The sequence below is a fragment of the Miniopterus schreibersii genome (genome assembly GCF_964146895.1).
Source record: "Miniopterus schreibersii genome assembly, chromosome: X".
Classification (NCBI taxonomy): domain Eukaryota; kingdom Metazoa; phylum Chordata; class Mammalia; order Chiroptera; family Miniopteridae; genus Miniopterus; species Miniopterus schreibersii.
Window position 1 is genome coordinate 75,898,652 of NC_138104.1, and position 19,182 is coordinate 75,917,833.

The 19,182-nt window shown below is 40.7% G+C and overlaps 1 protein-coding gene and 1 pseudogene across 7 annotated transcripts in view; one reads left to right on the plus strand and one right to left on the minus strand.

The window, feature by feature from the left end:
- JADE3 (jade family PHD finger 3) overlaps window positions 1–15,755 on the minus strand; it is a 141,004-nt gene extending 125,249 nt beyond the window's left edge. For 2 of the 6 annotated variants that reach the window (XM_081124852.1, XM_081124851.1), the window contains exon 1: window positions 15,289–15,383. In XM_081124852.1, the coding sequence (XP_080980978.1) occupies window positions 15,289–15,331 (43 nt within the window). In that variant the 5' untranslated portion in view covers window positions 15,332–15,383. Of the gene's footprint in view, window positions 1–15,099; window positions 15,168–15,288; window positions 15,384–15,693 lie in introns of those variants that run through there. The other 4 variants (XM_081124853.1, XM_081124855.1, XM_081124856.1 and 1 more) reach the window with 4 other exon arrangements.
- On the plus strand, window positions 1,127–2,660 carry LOC308551519 (elongation factor 1-alpha 1-like; annotated as a pseudogene). The gene is made up of 2 exons: window positions 1,127–2,302; window positions 2,479–2,660. The product of its transcript is annotated as an elongation factor 1-alpha 1-like (transcript).
- Window positions 15,756–19,182: the final 3,427 nt, after the last annotated feature.

A 19,182-nucleotide genomic window follows, 5' to 3' on the forward strand; every position in this document is an offset into this window, starting at 1 on the left:
CACATCACACTTATGGATTATTTAATTTCTCCATTTTAATTAATCAAAGATGAATGTTCCTGACAAGAAAAGGTTCTATTAAACATGACATAATAATAATAATAATAATAATAATAATAATTGGTATGCCAGACATTGCTCAGCATTTCATCCTTAATATGCCATTAATTCAACACAACAATCCCAGTGGTTAGTATTAACTTCATTCTACAAATGAGGAAACTGAGGCACAAAGAGGTTAAACTTACTCAGGGTTGCACAGCTAATAAGCAGCAAAAGCAGCATTCAAGTAACTTTGATCTCTGCTACTCTATCCATTCTAGCATTCAAACTCTAGCTAACTAGTTTTACCATAAGCGGTAGTGTAATTCTGTCAATCTCAGTCTCAGGTATTTACCCTAGAGAAGCAAATTTATGTACACTCACACATGAATTTTTATAGCAGCCGTTTATAATTACCAAAAACTGGTAACAACCCAAATGTGGTACATTCATATAATGGAATACAACTCAACAATAAAAAAGGAACAAAATATTGATATACACAACTTGGATGACTCTCAAAAGTATTATGCTGAGTGAAAAAAAGCAATACTAAAAAGATTACACATAGCCTGACTCCATTTATCTGACGTCCTCAGAGTGACAAAACTATAGTGATGGAGCACAGATCAGTGACTGCCAAGGTTTGAGGTAGGAAGATAGTGTGACTAGAGGTAGCACAAAGGAGTTTTGTGGAGTGATGGAAGTGCTCTGTATCATAACTGTGGTGGTGGTTACACTGATCTATACATGTATCAAAATCCAGAGAACTATACACCCCCCCAAAAGTCAATTTTACTGCATAATAATTTTAAAAAGAGGCAATAGTTCATCTTTTTAGTCAGAATTCATTGCTGTACTTTCCATTTACTCGCAGTAGACTTTTACAGTTCTACCTACTACTAACAATAGTTTTCAGATTTAAAAATTAAGAGTTACACTATAATGTGAAGCAAAAAGTAATTATCAGGCTATATTTCAACGATGACACTTATCTCCTTAAATAAACACTCCTTAGCTTTTTCACAACAGGTTTGCTTCCAGAATACAGGTGTTGTGAAAACCACCACTAAATCTAAGCCAAATGCGAGAAGAAAAGACTCATATTAACATCATGGTCACTGAACATACAGATTTGGGCAAGTCCACCACTAGTGGCCATTTGATCTACAAATGTGGTAGGAGTGACAAAAGAATCACTGAAAAATTTGAGGAGGCTGCTGAGATGGGAAAGGGCTCCTTCAAGTATGCCTGGGTCTTGGATAAACTTAAAACTGAATGTGAGCATGGTATCACCACTGATATCTCCCTGTGGAAATTGGAGACCAGCAAGTATTGTGGGACCATCACTGATGCCCCCAGGACACAGAGACTAAATACAAAAACATGATTACATGATTACAGGAACATCTCAGGCCAACTGTGCTGTCCTGATTGTTGCTGCTGGTGTTGCTAAATTTGAAGTAGGTGTCTCCAAGAATGGAGCAGACCCTTCTGGCTTACACAATGGGTGTGAAACTGATTGTTGGTGTTAACAAAATGGATTCCACTGAGCCGCCCTACAGCCAGAAGAGATATAATTGTTAAGAGTCAGCACCTACATTAAAAAAATTGGCTACAACCCTGAGATAGTAGTATTTGTGCCAATTTCTGGTTGAAATAGTGACAATACTAACATGTTTTGGTGCCAGGGATGGGAAGTTACCTGTAAAGATGGCAATGCCACTGGAACCATGCTGCTTGAAGCTCTCTATTTCATACAGCCACCAACTCATCTGACTGACAAGCCCTGCGTCTGCTCCTCCAGGACATCTACAAAACTGGTGGTATTGGTACTGTTCCTGTGGGCTGAATGGAGACTGGTGTCTAGTTTACCCTAGAGATGCAAACTCAGCATGGTTTTTGCTCCAGTGTTACAACTGAAGTAAAGTCTGTTGAGATGCACCATGAACTTTTGAGTGAAGCTCTTCCTGGGGACAATGTGGGCTTCAATGTCAAAAATGTGTCTGTTAAAGATGGTCATCATGGCAATGTGGCTGGTGACAGCAAAAAGGATCCACCAATGGAAGCAGCTGGCTTCATGACTCGGGTAATTATCCTGAACCATCCAGGCCAAACAAGTGCCGGATATACACCTGTGCTGGATTGTCATAAAGCTCATATAGCTTGTAAACTTGCTCAGCTGAAGGTGACTGATTATCGTTCTGGGTAAAAGCTGGAAGAAGACCCGAGGTTTTTTGAATCTGGTGATATTGCCATTGTCTATACTAGGGGTGGGGGCCATATACAGCCCACAAAATCATTTGGTCTGGCCCTGCCAAGGCAACTACAGGCAGGACTGGAAATTCAATAAATCTAGGAGCTTTTTTCATAGCTAATTTTTAAGTTGATAATTTTATCCAAATGGCCCTTAGCAGAAACAAGGTTCCCCACCCCTGGCATATGGTTCCTGGTAAGACCATGTGTGTTTAGAGTTTCTCTGAGTATTCTCCTTTGGGCTGTTTTGCTGTTTGTGACATGAGACAGTTGCTGTGGGTGTCATCAAAGCAGTGGACAAGAAGGCAGCTGGAGCTGGCAAAGTCACCAAGTCTTCCCAGAAAGCTCAGAAAGCTAAATGAATATTACCCCCCAATACCGTCACCCTATCTTAATCAATGGTGGAACAAGTATCTCAGAACTGTTCTGTTTGTCTCAATTGGCCATTTAAGATTAACAGTAAAAGACTGTTTAATGATCACAATGAATTGTAAAACCTTCAGAAGGAAAGGAGAATGTTTTGTGGATCATTTCTTTTTGTGTGTGTGTGTAGCAGTTTTTAAGTTATTAGTTTTTAAAACCAGTACTTTTTAATGGAAAAAACTTGACCAAAAAATCTGTCACAACACCTTGATCTTGGACTTCTGGCCTCCAGAACTTTGAGAAAATAAATTTCTGTTGTTTTAAGCCAAAATAAATAAATAAATAAATAAATAAATAAATAAATCTGTCACAGAAATTTGAGACCCATTTAAACAAAGTTTAATGAGAAAATAAATAAATATACAAATAATCCTTACAAGTTCAATGAATTTGGGTGCTTATCCTCTGAAAAATAAAACTATTTCAGGAAACTATTAGATGGCATGATATCTGACATAGCAATTTGCATTGCAAACCAAAAATAAGTAATCAGAATTAATCCTGGGATGAAGAATGTGATGGAATGAGGATGTCATAAGAGTGACATGGAAAACCATGGTTCTTTCTATGATTTTTCAATTTTTACTAGAATACATTCCTGTATCTCTTGTATATTTAAAAATATAGTAATTTTTTTTAATCCTTCTAAGTTGAAATGGAGATATTTCCCAAGTTGCAATATCCTTACATCTACAGAATTTCCATTGCCCTTGGGAAACTCTTGGTTACTCCATTACCAGGTCAGGTCTGTATTCTACTCAACACCTAGTGCCTCACACATAGTATAGTGAGCATTCAACAAGTATTTTCTAAACTGAATTGCATCTGGAAATGTGAGGAATAAAAATGACAAACACGTGGCCACTAACAAAACCTATAATCTAGAAAAACTAATTCATACTCTAATTTTGAATGAGGCAAATTATTACTGAGCTCTAACAATGTAAATAATTACAAAGGCATACACAGAATTTTGGAAGAAAGCAAGGCAAACATAACATACTGCCAGTGGTGTAGAAGTTATTAAAGCCTAAAATAGGCAGGACCCAAACCAGAATCAATTATTCCTGGCTTTTCAGCCATAATATCATAACATTCAAGGGGATGGGGAAAAGAAAAATAGGGGGGAAAACTAACCTGTACTTTTTATGGGCCTTGCATTGCATTAGACATTTATGTAGGTTAAAACTTACTTCAGGACTCAGGTTTCAGCTCTGATATGTGAAGCACTGGGAAGCCATCATTCCCACTCTTCCAAGATAAAAGCTAGACAAACTTCTTGGACCTATTAGGGAACTGAGGTCACAGGGCAAACCACCATCTCCATACTGAAGAGCCAGGTGCTTGCACACATGATCTGAACATGTAAATTGGTAGGAAGATTAAACTAGAAATTCTGATAAATTACTGAAGGCCAAAGTATAGGATGTTATGAGAGTATGAAGATCCTGGGCTTCACAACAGAGAGGGAGAGCACTTCCATCTTCTTATAAGTTTTTCCTACAGGAACCCCACCAGGTTCTTACAGGGAGGATGGGGAAAACCCCAGAGAAAGCTTTCACTGTTATGCTGGTTGGCTGAGGAAAACAGACCCTTTCCTTTATCTGCAGTACAGAACAAAAGGCTTAATCTGTAGGGGAAATTGCTTAAAACCCGTGGTCTGAGGATACTGGTATCCTCATTGCAGCTGGGGAAAAGAAAAGAGGGGGAAAAAGCTCACCTCTGGAGGAAGGGCAGGACATCTTACAGAGGACACACTCAAGACCCAGGTTCTGGTACCTGCCTAAGTCTTAGGCTTAATCAAATCATCAGAAAACTCCTTACTCTTCCACCAACCACCACCTGGAAAATCAGCTACATGGTTAGTAACAGTGGAATACAACTGGGAGTGCTGTAAGAGACAACTCTTGGGAAGCAGCACAAAGGAAAAACCCAAAGCCAAGCGAGAGACATAAAAAAGGTATCACTAGAGGAATCAGAAATCTCTGGTGCCCCTAGCAAAAATAAACATCAAACACAAGCCAATTCCTGCCTAGATTAACTCAAGTCCCCACACTAAAGGCCTAGCAGAAACCTGTGTTCTTCTCCAAAAATATCAATTATTTACTTCTATTTCTTGCCCATGTTCAGCTTTCAACATGCTTTTGAAGAATAAAAGGCAAGAAAATATTCCAAGTGACAAAGCAATCATCAGATCCAGGCTCAGTATGACACAGATGTTGGGGCTATTAGAAATGAAATTTAAAATTACGATTAATATGCTAAAGACTAATGAAAAAAGTAGACAAATGCAAAACCAGATGGACAATTTCATAGAGACAGAAACTGTAAGAAGGAATCAAATGGAAATGCAGGCACATACCTAGGTTGCAGGTTCGATTCCTGGTAGGGATGCATACATACAGGAGGTAACCAATCAATGTTTCTCTCTCTCAAAAAAACACACAAAAAAACAGCGGGGGAGAACATGCTAAAGAGCAGACTTGACACAGCCAAGGAAAGAATCAGTGAACACAAAGATCAAGTTTATTGATCAGGGCAATGAAAATTAAAACAAAAAGAGACAAAAAGTGGGGGAGAAAAAAAAGAACACAGCCTATCAGAACTGTGGGAAAATATCAAACAGCATAACATATTTGTAATTGGAATCCCAGAAGGAGGGAAAAAATGAGGCATAAGAATTATAGGAAGAAATAATGGCTGAGAACTTTCCAAAATTAGTCACAGACAATAAGCCATAAATACAAGAAGCTCAGAGAATACCAAGCAGGATAAACATAAAAAAATTTAAAAAGCCACACTTAGCCCTGGCCGGTGTGGCTCAGTTGGCTGAGTGTTGTACCATGTACCAAAAGGTAGCTGGTTCGATTCTTGGTCAGGGCACATGCTTGGGTTTCAGGCTTGATCCCCAGTGAGGGGTGTGCAGAAGGGAACTGATTGATGTTTCTCTCAGTGTTTCTATCTCTCTCCCTTCCTCTCTCTGAAATCAATAAAGACATTTAAAAAAAAAAATCAATAAAAACTTACTTTAAAATTTTTTTTAAATTAAAAGAAAGCCACACCCAGGCAAAGATGGACCTTAAAGGCAGCCAGAGGAAAAAAGACACATTAACTATAGAGGAACAAGGATAAGAATTACAGTAGACTTATCAGAAACCCTGTAAACAAGGCAACAGTAGAGTCACATGTTGAAAGAGGAAAAAAATCATCAACTCAAAATTCCATATCCCATGAAAATGTCCTTCAAAAGTGAAGGAAAAAATGGAGGCTTTCTCATACAAACAAAACCCAAAACTTTACTGCCAGCAGACCTGGTACAAATGTTAAAGGAAAATTCTTCAGGTAGAAAGATTATGGTTAAAGTGGGAATTATGATTAAGATTAGATTAGCATAAAGAAATGAAGAGCATTAGAAAAAGAATAAATGGAGGTTGAATATTTTATTTTCAAAATGTTTGAAAAGCCAATTTCCCAGACACTAACCAAGGGACAATCTTGCAAGCAGGCCTTGTAAAGATAGCAAACAGTCTCAGGCCTGCTATGATTTTAGCCTTTTCAGCACAATAGAGTATATACTTTTAAAAACCTACAGCTAACATCATACTTAATTAGAGATGGAATGCTTTCCAAGATTGGAACAAGTTAAGCATGTTCTTTCCCACCACTACAATTCTGTTAAAGAAAAAAAAAAAAAAAGAGTATTCCTATTACCTGATTTCAAGGCTTACTATAAAGCTATAGTAATCAATACTTTGTGCTAATGGTAAAATGATAGACACAAAGGTCAATGCAACAGAATAGAGAGCCTAGAAATAGACCCACGCAAGCAAACTCAGTTTTAAAAATATATATTTTTATTGATTTTAGAGAGAGAGGAAGGGAGAAAGAGACAAAAACATTGATGATGAGAGAGTCATCGACTGGCTGCTTCCTGCACGCCCCCTGCTGGGTATTGAGACCGAAACCAGGGCATGTGCCCTGACTGGGAATTGAACCATGATCTCCTGGTTGACGCTCAACCACTGAGCCACGTCGACCAGGTGCAGTCGCATTTTTGACCACAGTGAAAAAGCAATTCAATGGAGAAAGAAAAATCTTTTCAACAAATGATTCTGAAACTACTGGACAAGCATATGTAGGAAAATGAACCTGGACACACACTTCACATTCATGGCTGCTGGGAATGCAAAATGGTAGAACCAAGTTGGAAGTCTGGCAGTTTCTTATAAAAACTCAGCAATCCCACTCCTAGGTACTTACCCAAATGAACTGAAAACGGATGTTCACACAAAAACCTGTATACTGATGTGTACTGTAGTTTTATTCATAATCACCAAGAACATAGAAGCAGCCAAGTTGTCCTTCAACAGGTGAATTGAACAAATAGTGATACACCCATACAATGGAATATTATTCAATGATGAAAGGAACAGACTATTAATTCACACAATATGGATGAATCAAGTAAAAGAAGCCAGACCAAAAAGATTACATATTGTATGAGTACACTCATATGACATTTTGGAAAAGGCAGGACTATAGTTAAAAATTCAGAAGTACTGTACACTATTCTGAGGCATTTATAGGAAATAAAACTGACAGGATATATATATATATATTTTTTTAACAGGAATAGCTCTGACCAGGTCGACTTGGGTGGGAGTCCATGGAAGTTCACATCACCATCACCATTAACGTATTTAATTTTTAAATGTAAAAACAGTAAATGTATTTAATTTTTAAAATAGGGTATTCACATGGCTTAAAATTTAAAAAGTATATATAAAATTTATGCAGTGAAAAGTCTTCCTCCATCCCTCTACCTCGGCCATGAATAGTCCCAAATTATCAGTGTCTTGAATATCCTTCTGGAAACATTTTATGTTTATGTTAGCAAAAATTTATTATTGTCCCCACTACCTATTTTACACAGATGGTAGCATACAATACACACTGTTGTGTTTCTTGCTTCTTTTCATTTTGTAAATGTTAGAGATCATACAATATCATTGTAATTTCTAATGTACAATCAAGCCTTGACTGATACTTAGGATATTCCCAATCTTTTGCTATTACAAGCAGTACTCCAAGTAATATGCAAATATTTGTTGAATGAATTCCTAGAAGTGTTTGCTGGGTCAAATGATACATACATTTATAATTTTGATTTTATTCTGATATATTTCCAATTCACTGACTTTAAAATGTCCAGGATTTTTCAGTTTTTTAAATTTTTATCCTAGGTGAAAAGAAGGGAAGCTGAGATTTTTATCACCAGGCCATTTTTTTGAAAAATGTACACTCTAAGATGTACAACATGAACCTTCTACTCAGTTTCCTATACATGCTTCCTAGGATTCAGTTGCATTTTCATGTAATACATTTCAGACCACAAGCTGGCTGTAAAGCCTATTTCAGTTATGTGAAAGGTGTTACTTCTGAAATTTTCAGTCAAGGCCAAAGGCTGATGCCTCAAATTGCTGGTCACTAGACACTCACTTCACAGCACAATACTGGATACTTCCCCGCAACCACAGGGAGATTTTAAAATCTTGACCAAATAAAACATATCTATAGAGAATCCTCTGTCCTTTTTACAATGCCCAAATAAGAATTTCTTCTTTTAGAAAAAACTATAAATCACATAAAGGTTATTAGGAAAAGCTGCAAATGTTTCTCTCATGTTTCAGGTAGTGATGGATTCCCAATTAACTGTCTTTTTCTTGACTACAAAATCTAGTATAGCCTACCTAGTACACTACAGTTTTTGTGATAAAGCTTGAACAGTCAGAGAAAGACAAACACCATATGATTTCACTTATATGTGCAATCTAAAGAACAAAATAAATGAACAAACAAAATTGACAGAGACTCATAAACACAGAGCATGAACTAGAGGTTGCCAGAGGGAGGAGAGTTGGGGGACTGGGTGAAAGAGGTGAAGGGATTAAGCAGCACAAAATGGTAGTTACCAAATAGTCATGGGGATGTAAGAAAAGCATAGGAAATATAGTCAATAATACTGTGATAACTATGCATGGTGCCATTTGGGGTACTGGAAATATGGAGGGGAACACTATGTAAAGTATATGATTGCTTAACCACTGAACTGTACACCTGAAACCAATACAAAATAGATTGAAAGAAAAAAAGGCTTGAACAGGAGGGTTAAAGAAACCCGGGGGGTGGGGGTGTCCTTTGATAATAGCCACACAAGATCTGTTAGCAGTCAAGCCACTTACGAGAATATCTATGTCGAGCCACACTCTCTCCCTCTGATTTCCGCCTAGAAAAACCATCACTCAGCTTGATGCTCAGTAAAGGAGAAGAAGGAAGGTGGCACAATCATATTAACTTAGTCTCAAGAACACACTATATTTAGAAATGAGTGTTTAGCAAGATTTATCATAGGAAAAGAGGTTACATTCATTAATAATTATTATGCATTACTACAGTAATGACCTCCTCCCCAATTTTTCACATCTCCTTGTATCCGTACCTTTGGATGGTCCGGATACAATGACTCTGGGCTTGACCACAGAAGCACGCCTGTGCTTTGGCTGATGGGACGATATCAAATGTGACACAGAAGACACTTTAGAAGTGCTTGGGCACTGATGTTTGCTTTTGCTTGCTACTCTTTGTGTCTTTGAGACCACCATGTTAACAAGTCCAGACTACTGAGCTGGAGGAGAGACCATTTGGAGTGGAGATGAGCCATCCCAGCTTAGGTAGCCTCCTAGACCAACCAGCCTGCCAATCACCAGATTACCCACACCCAAATCTAACTGACAGGCTATTTTAAAGTAAATATGTTTATGGTCCAATACACATGGAAAGGGGGAACAGCACAGTGGTTTTCCCCATGAAGTTCAGTTTGCACATAAGAAATAGTTTCAAACAGAAAAACCTACAGTACCTGGATTAGAATAAATAAATATATAAAGTATTGAAAAATGCCTAAATCTTCCCAGATTCTCACAAATGTGCTGTCTGCCATCACAGATGGCATATACCAAAAAAACAAAAAACACAAAAAATTTCCATTCAGTCACTGAAGCATCTTTATCATGATATATTTAAACCAAAGTCTTATACTCAACAGTTCCATTTCTAACACTGAACAACTCAGGTTTCCAGGAATTACTTTTTCTCCCAATTCTACTTTTCCCCCCCATTTGACAGGCTTGGTGAAAGCTGAAAGAGCTCCCTTAATGTAGCCTAAAAAGCCTCAGATATATGAGACTAGTTAAACCTCCTTCTAGAAAGTCTGCAGGACTAGCTTCTTCAAACAACACAGCAACTCTTTTTAAAACTATGTTAATTGTGGGCAGTAAAAACTGTTTAATATCTATACATTGGGTTAAAAACATCACAAAGTGGGGCACTGAAGGGGAAATGACTTTCTTAAGCCGCTTTTGTTTAGGCCTCACTACTTTTCTGGATTAAAAACACACACACACACACACACTTTAAGAAAAAGTGAAAAACACCTTCCAGCAGCTTCCCATTGTCCTTGGAATAAAACACAAGCTCCTTAATAAGGTCCCATAAGGCCCTGTAAACCTTTCCCTGCCTACCTCATACCTCATCTCCCTTTCCCCAGGTCCTAGCCAAACCTCTGAGGATCCTTTCCACATCTCTCTCCTACCTCAGTGCCCTCACAACACCTGCTGTTCCCTCTTCCTGGCAATCCATTTTCTCTGATTTGTACTTTGCTTATTCCTGCTCATCCTTCAGGCCCCAGGGCACCCTGCTGTTCTCCCTCACAGAAGAATTCTTCCTCTAACTTGCTGTGTGACCTTGGGCAAGTTACCTTTTTTGTTTTTCTGTTAATCCTCGCCAGAGGATATTTTTCCCATTGATTTTTAGAGCGAGTGGAAGGGAGGGAGGAGGGAGGGTGGAGGGGAGGGGGAGGGGGAGGGGGAGGGGGAGAGGGAGAGGGAGAGGGAGAGGGAGAGGAATACCCATTGGTTGCCTCCTGCAAGTGCCCCAACTAGGGTGGGGATCGATCCTGCAACCCAGGTACCTGCCCGTGACCGGGAATCGAACCTGAGACCCTTTGGTGTGCAGGCTGATGCTCTAACCACTGAGCCACAGCGGGCAGGGCTGGGCAAGTTACCTTTCCTTCACCTGAGCCTCACACCTCAGAAAGATGTCCTAAGTTAAGCATTTAGCACAATGCTCAGCACACAGGAAATAGTTAACAAGTCACTGCTGCTGTTACGGTTATTATTACATACAGTAATTTCCATCATAGCACTTAGTACAATTAGTAATTATTTATTTGTAGAAAAAATAGAAACACTCCCTTGGATCCCACCTTACTACCTAATACCTTTCATGCTATTTCCCCACATACTGCACTTTTGGAAGGGAAGATGAAATTAGTGTTTACAGAGCAATTGCTACCTCAATTAATTATTACCTCGGAGATGCGGTTTGGCAGATAAAAAAAACTGAGGCCAAGATCAAGTGGTAGATTAAAATCCAAATTGGCCTGACCCCATAGCCTGTGCTGGGTGCATGGCACCAAAGGCTTCCCTAACTCATGAACCTTGTCATCTAAGAGCATCAAGCCTCAGAGAAGATGGATCTTCACATTCACATACATCCCAAGCAACTCCCAGGTTTCTACTCTTCAGATCCTTAACCAGAATGGTGTTCCAACCCACTGCCAGCCTGCCCCCCCGCAAACACCTCTGCCTTCAGCAAAATACTCTTTCTCTGACTGTGATGGTAGTTTTCCTTATTTCCTTTCCACCGGATGTTGAGCTCATAAGGGGGATTAATATCTTTCCTCTCTTGTACCCATAGCAAATAAGAGGCACTCAATGCATGTTTACTGACTGAATTAATTAAATGTTGGAGAATATATATAGCTGCAAAGTTGAGGGGGGTGGATTTTCATAACAATATTAAAGTTTGGCATAGTTAGGAACAAACTTGACGTTAATGATGACAAAAAAGGAGTTTATCTTAACCACTTTACAGTTGATAATGATGTCTATATCCAGCACCAGAGATTCCATGTGATTTACAAACGTGTTTTATGGCTATAGGTAGATTTCACTCTATCTCTGGGGCCCTACATCACTACCAGTGTTCTGTTGTACCCCGTGGCTGCACATCAGCCATCCTTCATGATAGGACGCCCTTGACAAGTATCAGTCTCTCAATGGTTACCCTTGAATTGTTCATAAAAAGAAACAGAAAGAGCAAATGATAAAGTAAGTGGGAACAAACTGTTAATAACTGGCGACCTTGGGTAAAGAGAATACAGGAGTTCTTTGTACTATTCTTGTAACTTTTTTGTAATTATATTATATCAAAATAAAAAGGTTTAAAAATTTTTAAAACAATGATTATTAACTTTCCCAGGAGATTCCAACACACAAGGTCTAGTGTACTGGTCATGCTGGTACCACATTCTCTCATCAGCTATTCCAAAAACACACTCTAGGCTTCTGTTTCCTTGCCTATAAGTCAATATCAAGGGACAAGGAGCTCCTTGGGTAGTAGGGTTCAGACATGGCTTCTGGGTTGTGACAAGAGATTAAATTATATACTGCTTGAAGCATATTAATGAATGCACTGGTACCTCCTATTGGTCAAAGCCCCAGTACTATTTCTCCACACTAGCCCCTGTACTTTCTTCAGTCAAATGTCCTCTGAGTCCTTACTTTCCTTTTCCCAGACTTAGCTATGGGGTCAGGCATTCTGCCCAGGACCCTTCTTTCTCCCTGTTCCCTTGGAGAAGCACAGAGACAGTTCTGATGGTGAGAGCTTTGCTACTGTCTATGGAGAAACCTATAGAGAGGAGGCAAAAATAACCATGGGGGAGTCACAAATAATCCAGAAAACAGAGAACTCAAAGCAGTAGTTACTTGGTCTGTAATGACGACTTGCTAGCATTCTTTTATTCTTCACTTCTACCCACTCATCCTAGATCCTCCCCACCCCACAAACCAGAATGCTTCTTTCCCAGCCACTGTAACTGGAACAACAGGTAGAAACTTGTAAATCCTTCAAGTGTCCCCATATTAGCCATTTTAGGAGTGCCAGATGGGTGTCACCCAACACCTACCCCTCACCTATAAGGTGAGGTAAGAAAAGATCATATGTAAGCCAGTATATGATCTCTACCTTCCTCAGTTCCCGTTTTGTGTAAGCTCCATGAAGAGGTAGGTGCATTATGTCCTAGGATAATGTTCAACCTCTGTCCCTGATCAAGGCTTATAAGAGCCCTCTGTAATGCCATGTCTTCAGGAACACCCAATGACTCCTGCTTCCCCAACTTCCCCCCAAACAGTTGTCTACTTCTAGCCAGACGGTTAAGCAGTGGGGGAAAAAAGAAGGCTTTGTGCAGCTTAGGGGAGAAATGCGTTCTATGGTTGTTGGAATACAAGGGAGGGAAAAGACAAGCATTATCAAAGATGAGGTTTATACCCAACCTACATGTCTCAACTCTGATGAGCGCCCTGTACCATCACCTGTCCTGCTCCTGAGAGCCTCCTCTACAGGCCATATGGTGGGTCACAGGTGCCCCTAAGCTGCTTCTAAGTTACTCTTGGCTCCCAGTTGATCACAAATACTTCAGGAAGGAGTGGGAGGCCCTTATCCACTTTCCCTTACCTTTAACCAAGATTCACAGGCTCCCAAAGGTGAGAAGGCCACTGCGTACCAAGATGGCTCAGAAAAGAGGGAGACAGAAAGTGTGGGTTCTAGAACCAAACCTGTTCCACAGTATTCTAGAATTGTCTGAACAAAGAATATGAGGAATTTTAAAGCAACAATACTGGGTTAAAAGCTTTTTCCTAGCAAACAAAACTGTAGAGAATAACACAGTTAAAGAAAAGGGGTAAATGATGGTAGGTCACACTAACTGAGCACTTCCCAAAGATCTCATGTAATCCCTTCACCCCTTTTACAGTTCAAGTATTTAAGCTCAGACCTCACTTTAAATGGGAAAAAAAATGTTATGAAGGTAAAATACTCCTAGGATAAACAAAAAAAGAATAAAACATTTATTTCTACTTATCTGGAGAGAAATTATACAACACGCTAAAAGTATGAGAACTACACTATTCAAAGGATACAGATCCACATTCTCATTGTTTATAGATGTTATGAAAGTATTAAATTAAATAAAAACACAATGATTTGTTCAGGCCTACTCCTTTCTCACCCCCCTCTACCCTCCAGGCCAAAAGAAGTGGCTGCAGGGAAGGTATTTAAGAGGAGAACTACTCCGGGAAAGTGGATTCTAGGTTGCTTAAAGTAAGCCAAGATGTTGTACAACCAATCTTTACCTAAATTATTTTAGAGTTTAGAGAGAAGCAGACAGTTATCTTTTTCAGGTTGAATACAGGCAATGAGGTCGTCTTACCCTCCAGGCCACTGCAATCACCATCAACACGGTTTTGATTTCTCATACAATCAGACGGCGGAAGGGGGGCGGAGGGCGCCGTGATCTCCTCCTCAGCTTTACAGTTAAATGGAACTCACATAAAAAAATCTAGCGCACATCTGAGGCCATGGGTTTCCTTGCAACTCGGAAAGACAGAGAAGTGGCCAAACAAGTTTCTTGCCAAATACCTAGAAGGTACATATGTCCCAGGGCTACACAATGATACCAACTTTTAAACATGCCTTCACATACCACCATTTCGGTCACTCACTTGAGATCCCGCCCCCCTTCCCTCCTCCCAAATAATAAACGCAGGTTGCCTTCTGCAATTTAAAGCCCGACTTCTTCGAAGTAGAGGCACTGAAAAGCGAGAGAAAAAGATTAAAAACAGGCTATCTTTTTTCTTTTCAATCGATTGCCCCACAGCGAGGGAATAAAACCAACTCGATTGCTGGAGAAAAGTTAACTTTGCTAAGCCCAGCGGTGGGAAATTTTCCCCAGAAGACTCGCAAAGCCCTCCCGCTTTTCCCACCCTCTGGACCGCCCGGCGCTCAGTGGCCCGCGGCCCCAGATCTGCATCGCCCGAACAATAACGCGAGGGGGAGGGAAAGTTAGTCAGCCCGCGGAGCGGCGGGGCTCACCGGGGACCTCATCGCTCCCCGCACCACCCGGCCCCTCTTTGGGCACTCGGTTCTTCCAGCGCCCCAACATGGAAATAGCCAGGGCGCGCCCTCGCTCCCTGGAGCATCCGGCCCCAGGCAGCCCACAGAGCAGGTCCTCCCGCCGCGGGTCTGACCCCGAGAGCCCAGAGATCAGGCAAGAGGACAGGGAACGAGGGGGCGTCGGCAGGAGGCAGCGGAGGGAACCGCCGCAACAGTTATGGCGCTCCACGCCTGCCCGAATGTGGCTGCAGCGGAGCTCAGGCGCCGGCCCCCGCCCCCTGCGCCGGCCACCGCCGGCCACTTTACCTCAGCGAACACTCGCTCTCAGTCCTCTAGCGCGAGGGACTCCGGAGCGTCCCGGAGCGCCGCGAGGCTGGGCCGGGACGCTGCGCTCCACACCGCCCGCTTCAGCTCCCTGAGGCCGCCCCTCCTGTGCCCACCCGGCGCGCCGCCCCCCAACCCGCTCGCGCCGCGTCTGGCCACAGTGGCGCCTACCTTCGCGCAGCCAGTCGCGGTTCCCTACCGGCTCCACGCTCATTCCCGGCGGAGTGCCGGGCGAGTCCAGTAGGAGTGGTAACCGCCCCCCGAACTGCTCGCTTTCTTCTCTCCCCTCCCTCGCACCTGCCCCTAATCTCCTCCCCTCCCCCGCCCCCCGCCCAGCCGCTTGTTCCGCTGGGGCCGCCCCCTGCGCCTCAGCTCCCGCCCTCGGCCTTCGTCCGCCTGGCCGGTCAGGCCTCAGCGCCGGGCAGGCGGTTGGGCGGCGGCAGCGCGGTGGCGGCTGAAGCAGCGCGGATCACTATTGTATTCCTGACACTGTGCGCTCCCACGCTCCGCCTCTTCCCCTTCCTTCCTCCCTCTTCTGCACCCCCCCACTCCCACCGCCGGCCGCGCTCGCCTTACCCGACTGACTCCCCGCCGTCCGCCAGCCGCGCGCACTTCTGGCGGGCTGGGCGCCGTCTGCACCACCAGCGCGCCTCGAGGCTCCGCCCACTCCGTGCTCCCGCACTCGCCGCTCCTCGCTCCAGGTGGGTTCCTCTGCTTCTGCTGCTGCGGGGAGCCTCGGTTCCGCAGAGTGTCTGGGACGGTCATGGGAAGGTGCTTTGGCTGTGTTCAAAAACAAACTAAGCTTTTCATGACCCCTTTCAACTCCAAAGTTCTGTAAGTGGACTCTCATGTAGAAAACTTGGCAACTATTGATTTAAATCGTTTGCGCTTGGATTACCTATAATGATATAGCCAAGGTGGCTATTAACAGAATACACTTATTCATTTGCAAGCACAAATGGTTTATGATGTTGTGTGACTTTTTGATGTGTCGACTTGGTTAGGCTACATCCCAGTTATTCAATCAAACATTAATTTACGTGTTGCTGTGAAGATATTTTGATGTAATTAAAGCTCCAGATCAATTGATTTAAAGTAAGGGAGATTATCCTAGATAATCTGGATGGGCCCCATCATTCCTTTCTGACTGTGTGCCCTAAAGATTTTGGATTTGCTTAGCCAGCCTCACAGTTATGTAAGCCAATATCTTCCAATGAATGAATGAATAAATTATATAGATAGGTAGATATAGATAAAATGTCCTATAAGTCTGCTTCTCTGGTGGAATCCTGACTCATAAAGATGCTTAAGCAAAAAACCCTTTTTGATTTACCTATCTGGATTTGGCTATGTACCATGTGCAATTACCATGAACTCATATTGTCATTTTCATTTACATTTCTAGGCTAAACACAAACATAGTCTCTTTTATATTTTGTATGTTTTCCACATTTAACATGTAGTTCTATTTTATAATATGCAAATGTGTGAGTTCTAAAATTTTCATAGTCATTCAGACTTACCTCATTTTATTATACTTTCTTTGAAATAATTATAGATTCACAGGCTTTATAAAAATATTGCAGAGCAGTCCCATATACTCTTTACCCAGTTTCCCCCAATGGTAATATCTTACATAACCAAGATATTGACTTTGGTACAATCCACGGACCTTATTCAGATTTCACCAGTTTTACATGCACTCATTTCTGTGTCTGTGTTTCTATGTCTGTGTATATAGTGCTATGCAATTTCACCACGTGTAGATTTGGGTAACCACCACAATCAACTGTTCCTCCACAACAAAGATTCTTCCTGCTACCCACTATAGTCACTATCATCTCCTTCCCCTACTCTAACCCACCCCCTGGCAACCCCTAACATATTCTTCATTTCTATAATTTTGTTATTTCAAGAATATTATGTAAATGGAATCACACCTTTTGAAATTGGCTTTTCTACACTCAGCAGAATTTCCTTGAGATCTACCCAAGTTGTTGCACATGTAAATAATAGTTCATTCCTTTTTATTGCTTAGCAGTAATATTGCCATAGTATGGATGTACTACAGTTTATTCACCCATTGAAGGACATTTGGGTTGTTTCCAATTTTTGCCTATTAAGAATAAAACTGCTATGAACATTTATGTAGAGTTTTTTGGTGTATACACATGTTTTCATTTCTCTGTGACAAATGCCCAAGAGTCTAATGGCTGGATTAGATAGTAAGTGTAAATTTAATGTTATAAGAAACTGCCAAAATTTTCCAGACTGTCTGTACCACTTTACATTCCCACCAGCAATGTATGACAGACATCCAGTTTCTCCACATTTTTGCTAGCATTAGGTATTGTCACTGTATTTTTATTTTAGACATTCTAATAGGTGTGTAATGATAAATGTTTTAAATTGCATTTCCCTAATAGTTAATGATGTTTAACATTTTTTCATGTGCTTATTTGCTATCTGTATGTCTTTTTTGGTGAAATGTCTGTTCATGTCTTTTGCCCATTTTCTAACTGTATTGTTTGCTTCTTACTGTTAAACTTTGAGAATTTTTTATATATTCTAGATACAAGTTCTCTGTCAGATACATGGTCTGCAAATATTTTTCCCAGCCTGTAGCTGATCTTTTCATCCTCTTAAGAGATTTTGCAAACCAAAATTTTTAATTTTGGTGAACTCCAACTTATCAATGTCTGCAGTTATGTAGCATCCCTTTGGTGTCACCTAGCCTTAAGTCCTGCAAACTTTCTCTTATATTTTCTTCTAAAAGTTTTATATTTTACATTTAAATCCATGATTTGCTTTGAATTAATTTTTGCATAAAATGTGAACTTAAGGTTTGATGACTTAAACATAATTTGTTAAAAATGACTCTCTTTCTTCCATTGATTGCTTTTGTATCTTTGTCAAAATCAATTGGGCATATTTGTGTTGGCTATTTGTATGGGGCTATTTCTGGGTTTCTATTTTGTTCTGTTGTTCTATGTGTCTATCCTTTTGTGAATACCAGTCTTGATTTCTAGAGCTATATAGTAAACCTTAACATTGGGTGGAGTAATTCCTCCCACTTCATTCTTCTTTAAAATTGTTTTTAGCTATTCAGGGTCCTTTGCCTTTCCATATAAATTTTGGAATGAGCTTGTCTATATCTACAGATACCTTGCTGGGATTTTTATAGGAATTGTGTTAAACCTATAAATCAATTTTAGGAAAATTGACATCTTTACTATATTGAGCATTCCAATCCATGAACACAACATATGTGTCTGTCCATTTATTTTTATCTTCTTTGATCTCTTTAATCAGTATTTTGGAATTTTCAACATACAGATCCTGTACATATTTTGTTAAGTGTATACCATATTTCATTTTCTTTGGAGTGATCATAAATAGTATTGTGTTTTAAATTTCAGCTTCCTCATTCATTATTCATTATTAGTATATAGAAATGCAATTATTTTTGTGTGTGTTGATCTGGTATCCTTTGACTTTGCTGAACCCAATTATTATTTCTAGGAGTTTTGTGGTAGGTTCTTTGGAATTTTCTATATAGACAGTCATGTCGTCTATGAATATGGACAGTTTTATTTCTTCCTTTTCAATCTGTATGCCTTTTATTTCCTTTTCTTGCCTTATTGTTCAGGCTAGAACTTTTTTTTTTTAATCCTGACCTGAGGATATTTTTTCCATTGCTTTTCAGAGAGAGTGGAAAGGGAGAGGGGGGAGAGAGAGAGAGAGAGAAACATCGATGTGAGGGAGACATATCAACTGGTTGCCTCCCGCACATACCCCAGAGGCGGGGGATTGAGCCTGGGATTGAGCCTGCAACTGAGGTATGTACCGTTGTCCGGAATCTAACCCAGGACCCTTCAGTTTATGGGAAGATGTTCTAACTACTTAGCCAAACCGGCTAGGGCTAGAACTTTCAGTATTATGTCAGATAAGAGTAGTGTGAGTGGATATCCTTCCCTGTTCCCTTTCTAGATGGGAAACATTCCATTTTTCACAATTAAGAAAACTGTTTGCCTCGCCGGGCGTGGCTCAGCAGTTGAGCGTTGA